The sequence below is a fragment of the Quercus robur genome, chromosome 2 (genome assembly GCF_932294415.1).
Source record: "Quercus robur chromosome 2, dhQueRobu3.1, whole genome shotgun sequence".
Lineage (NCBI taxonomy): Eukaryota > Viridiplantae > Streptophyta > Magnoliopsida > Fagales > Fagaceae > Quercus > Quercus robur.
This window is the reverse complement of record NC_065535.1, coordinates 52,648,089-52,653,936: the sequence shown is the minus strand read 5'-3', so window position 1 is coordinate 52,653,936 and position 5,848 is coordinate 52,648,089. Positions and strand designations below refer to the sequence as shown.

The 5,848-nt window shown below is 34.0% G+C and overlaps 1 protein-coding gene across 1 annotated transcript; it reads left to right on the top strand.

Moving 5' to 3' along the window:
* The first annotated feature begins 3,216 nt into the window (after positions 1-3,216).
* Positions 3,217-5,387, top strand: LOC126713974 (uncharacterized). Its single transcript, XM_050413949.1, has 2 exons — positions 3,217-3,655; positions 4,354-5,387. Exons 1-2 carry the CDS (start codon positions 3,339-3,341, stop codon positions 5,219-5,221), a joined length of 1,185 nt encoding a protein of 394 aa, XP_050269906.1. The 5' UTR covers positions 3,217-3,338; the 3' UTR covers positions 5,222-5,387.
* Positions 5,388-5,848: the final 461 nt, after the last annotated feature.

Sequence of the window (5,848 nt, the reverse complement as noted above, 5' to 3'; positions counted from 1 at the left end):
TGACATGGCATCCTCATTCGGCTTGAATAGCTCTTTAACTAGAGTAACTCTAGTTTTGTTCTCCCTATTCCATGTTTCCTAACTCAACCTTAACCCAAGTGCTGTCTCCTCTGCCCTGTCCCATCTATGCAGACTGTCACTCTCAGAAAGATTTGAATTTGAATCTTTTGTCAGTGTCTCTGAGTTTAAGACTTTCTTCACCGCTAATTCATTGTTACTATTCCAACCACCATCTCCATCATCTCCCAATTGAATTGATGAACTGAAATTTACCGCTATACTCTTTGACTTGAATCTTGTATCATCACCTTCCATATGGTCTGAATTTCTGCCATCTAATGCTTTTCCTTTCTCACCTCCACTTCTAACCACGCCTCCTGCCTTGAGCCATTCTCCGTATTGCCTCTCTTTTAAGCCCTCAGTTTGACTCATTTAGCAATGTTTATCATCATGCCTAAGTATTTCATAGATATAACAGAGAGTAGGAAGTCGCTCATACCTAAAAATAATCCAACATCGTTCTCCCTCTGCATTGGTAATATTCCATCCTCTGTGAAAAGGCTTGTCAATAGGTATTTCTACCCATATTCTCATAAACTTTGCATGCTCTGCTTGTAGCAATCTTTTGTCCACTTCAATAACTTTGCTAAGTCTGCTCCGTATATCTTTTTCGGCATCCTCAGACATGTATTCAAATGGTAAACCCCAAACTTGGACCCAAAAAGAAGCATGGGTAAAGGAAATATTGGATGTTGTAAATCCTTTCCTCCATCAACATAGTAGAAGTAGGTTATTATCAAAGTTCCATGGACCACTTTTTTCAACCCACTCCAACTGACACAATGAACCAAATTTTAATTACAGTATGTTGTTCCCCACCTCCACAATCCTCAAATCCGACCCCATTTTCCACGCTGACTTCCGAGTATTTTTGAAAGCTCTTTGATTCTGTTGACGATTTGTGAGAAGGCGCCCAAAGAGACTTAATGAACATTCTTCAATTAGCTCTGATCTAGCAACATTTGTTATGGCTATATCATCTTCCTCCTCTTTTGTGAGCTGTAACTTTTGAAGACAATCCAATACTTCTTGCTCCATAGATTTACACTATACAGACTACTACCCAAACAAGCATAGGTGAGTAGGCCAAGAGAAGGCCCTTAAAAGGAACAAAAGGGAGAGAAAAAACTCATATCTTGAGAGAGAGAGGCTCCTACTGGGGAGAGAACACTGCTTGCTATACTTTCGACATAGAAAACTAATCATTTACTCACTCACAAATGAATTGATGAAAGGTGAACACATTTATAAATCTAGAGTAACATTATAGTTACAAATTATTTACAAAATTTTTACAAACTATTATGGTAAATTTTTACTGAGTATGCGTTTGGATTGGCGTCTGCTTCTCCACATCCAACGTTTCACTTTTCTTTTCTTTTTGAAGCGTGTTTCTCAATTTCTGTGGCTTTATGTCACACCAGTGGGTCTCATGCACTGTTCACGGGACCCACAAACCTCTTTTTTTAGCAACTTTTTTATTAAAAATGGGTCCCATGATACTATTCACACATTTAAAAATTATTTTGCTACAATATTTTCAATTTTCAGCAAAATAAGCGGTATCCAAATGGACCTTAATTCTCAATTGAGCCCACTACTAACATTACCTTTTCACTTACTAATAACTACTTATTGTATTAACAATTTGTAAAAAAATATTATAAAAAAGTTTGTAACTTTAGCATTTTTCTAGAATCTAATGCAGGGGAAAATGAGGTGTCATTGATGTTTGGATTAAGATCCGGCCAAAACAATTAATATGGCTACCAGGTTGTGTAATTGTTTTTGAAGGGTTGAGATTAAAAGTTATCTTTTTATAAGTGTTTGTGAGGTATGGGGGGCAACGACCGAGGTTCAAGTATTCAGGAAAGAGTTTTACACATATATACACTTAAATTAAGTTTGATTAGAATTTATATCTTTCATAAATAAAAAGTTACCTTTTTAACATTTTATATTTTTAACTATTCTCCTTTATTAAAGCGGTGCACCTGATCCAAATCCTTGATATTTAACTTGCCAATATACTGTGTTATTATCTTCTTCTCAAAAAAAAAAAAAAAAATCTGTTATCTGAACATCTTTAATTTTGATACCCATCCTTTGTATATATATTACTTCTTTCCTATCTTGTACGTTCTAATGTCCAATAATAGGCCATCAAAAAAAAAAAAAGTCCAATAATGCACAAGGAGTATATTACTTAATCCTTTCATATTTTGTGAATGTCCAATAACGCAAAAGCATATGGGAATAAACTTTCGCAGCCAATTGCATGAAGTTTCTTGAACCAAGCTTAAGATGCATTACAGCACCGGACAATGAACCTAAAGTTGGTATATGGTACGCGAAAAAGTGGACAATAAAGTAAGCAGCTTATCTTATCTGCTTTCTTTTCTTTTACTAATAGTTTGCTCTTTTATAAACTTTTCCTTATTCATTGATTTGCTGAAAATAATATATATATATATATATATATATAATAATCATACTTAATAGAAAACGAAACTTTAAAAAAGTTAAATAAAAACAAATAAAAGTTAATAAGTTAAAATAAAATAAATCCAAACCCACTTCTTCTTCTTTTTGAGAAAGTAATCCAAACCCACTTCGATATGTCATAGTGACAATATTTTTCATAATTGATAATATAAAAGTAATACTCCATCCGTTCCATTTTGTTTGTTCTCTATTTCATTTTGGGATGTCCCAAAATATTGTCCTATTTCTAAAAATAAAAGTCATTAATTTACTAATGTTCCTATTATACCCCTATTTTATTAATAATTCAATTTTTTGATAAATTTATTTAAGGGTAATTTTGGAAACTTATACATTTTTAAAAGGTAGACAAGATAATAAATTATGTTTCCTTAAAAAATTTGACTTTTCAAACAGAACAAACAAAGTGAGACGGAGGTAGTATCAATTATGGGTTGATACAATAATAATGTACCTTTAATAACATATCCTTTAAACTTTTAGAGAACAGAGTTGTCTATAACATTGCTTTTACTAAAATTCAAACTGGGGTTTGCAATTGGCAGATTCTTTTGGTTCTAATCTCAAAAGTATGAAAACCTAAAAATCATGAAATAATTGAAATATTATCCATCCACACAAGATCATTACGTAAGATACCCCACTCTCAATTCTTAATTCATAAGTAAACAACAAGATAAGTCCCCAGAAACTCCCACACCTCCGAAGCCGAAGGGGTCCTAACTTTTTGAGCTTAATTGTGATTTGAGAGAGAGAGAGAGAGAGAGAGAGAGATGTATGTGACAAGGCCTCTATCAATGTACCGGAAATCTCCAAGCACCCTTTCGACAAAGCCACCTGATGCTCCATATTCAGGCTATCTTGTAATTACAGATGAAGAGGCAGAAGCACAGGATACATTTTGCTGGGGTTTATGTAAGCGTAAGAAAGTTAAGAAGCTACCATTCCCTCAAGATAGGATCTTGACCATTGTTTATTCACCTGAGTATGGAGAAACAACTGCCACTAAGGTTTTGTTTATCCCAGTTCTTGATAAACCTCTGTCTTCTAACCGGTACTACGTTATCAGAGCAAAAGGAAAGTACAAAGGGTATGCTCTCTGTACTCATAGATTCTCTATTTTTATAAGCTAAATATTAAAGCTCAATTGAAAATTAGCCTTCCGCTTTGAACTCAAGTTCAAGTTTAGCTTTAGTACTGCTTAGTTTAGTTGTATTATTTTACAAGGATCGGTTTTTTAACTTCATAGAGACACATAAGGGTGTCAGAGTTTCCCATTTAGTAAAATAATATAGTATATAGAAGGAAATGATACAATTGTTGCAGTTTGATATATTAAAAAGTTTCCTATTTGGTAAAATAATATATAAGGAAATTATATAGAATATATTATATATTATAGCGTATGTGAATGTAAAGTGGTGATAACCCTTAGAGGGGTAACCGGGTAAGTCCTCTTATTTGTGAAAATCGAAATCACATGATTTATGGACTTTAACACATCATAAATAATTAATGTTTGTTACATCCACTATGTTATGCGCGCACACACGGTTAAATGCTATTTTTTTTAGTGTAATAATGTGAAATATGGTATGTGTGGCAATTTTTATCTATAAATATAAATAATTGTTCTTTAGCATTATTTTTACTGTTTTTATGAACGGTGTCATATAATGTAAAATGTAGTAAAATTTTTAATATATCATTCGCTAGCATCAATCAATTGAAATTGTCTTGATCCAAAAAATAAATAAATAAATCAATTGAAAATGTCCAACCTTGCAGAAAAGCATACAAATGTTCACGAGAGGGAGACGTCATGGCATGTTGCTTTAGTGAAATCTTGAGTGACAGAAAACCAAAACCTTTTAACCTCAAAGACCTATACCAACAAGTTAAAATTCACAGCCACCAAAGTGGTGGTTTCTTTGCCAAGTCTATAGCTCCTGATGGCATTCCTCCAAAAGTCCTAAGAAGAAAAGGATGGAAAGTTCGTAGCTCGAGTTTATATCGAATACATCTAAATGAAGCTCTAGGCCTTGACACTTCAATCCGAGCACTTCACCCGGACTTCAATTTTCCCATCTTTAGAAAGCGTTCTGCTCCTGTTATTGTGGGGAAATGGTATTGTCCGTTTATATTTGTCAGAGAGAAAGGCAGACTAAAACACCAAATGAAGAAGTCCATGTTCTACTCCATGACTCTTGAGCAAAAGTGGGAAGAAATATATTCATGTGGGAATGTTGTTGATGGAGATAATGATGTTGTCATTGTGAATGCTGATGTACAAAGAGAAGTGAGTTTAGTTTCTGGTAAGGAAGCTGTGAAAGATGATAGAAATATTCATAATAATGGGTTCATTTGGTTTAAAGTTGATAACCAAAATGGTAGGAGAGGAGTGGTGGGTGTAGGTTTAAGTTCAGCAATTGTGGAGAACGTGAAATGGGTGCAAGAAGAAGGTGGGTGGGTTAACAATGGAGCAGAAAGGGAAGTGAGAGTGGAGAGAGTTGAACAAATTAGAAGTGAGAATGGGTGGCTAAGATTTGGTTGTTATGTGCTGGTGGAGAGTTTTGTTTTGAGGAGAATGGATGGAAGTTTGGTGCTGAAATGGGATTTTAGGCACACTGATAAGATTCGATGCAAATGGGAATGAGGTCTGTAATGAATTTGCGCACACAGTACAAAAACTTTAGCAACTTTGTAAATAATGAATCCTTTATATGGTGCTTTGTATTACTCGTTTGGGCCTCTGAATCATCAATAGCATGTGCAGCATACAAAATTTCTGAATCAAATGAAATGTGTATATTATGGTGTCACTTATTGCTAAATTGAACAAAAACTAGTGGGAAAGTGACAATAAAAAAACACCGATCTGCACATATCACCATATCTATGATTATGGACTGAAAACAGTCACGACTGACGAAGCCAATTTCACCCAGCAGGGAGTCGTGACCCCGCATGTTTGGAAAACAATAAAAATCTAATTATACATTTTTTTGACGACTTTGTTAAGGTGACAATTGTTAGAATAAGAAAGTGGTTTCAATAAGAAGCGTGTGTGAAAATCAGTAACAACTTACTATTGGAGTAGGTTGTGAAACTACTAAAAAATCATTGCATCTGTGGCATTACTAGTTTAAAAAAAATCTCTTTAGAGATGTACGTTTTAGTGTAAGAAAGTTAAGAGTTTACTGGTAGTTGTTGCTCTGGCCTCCATCCTAATTGAAGATTTTCTATGTATCTTCAAATTTATTTCTTCTTTAAAAGTTAAAAT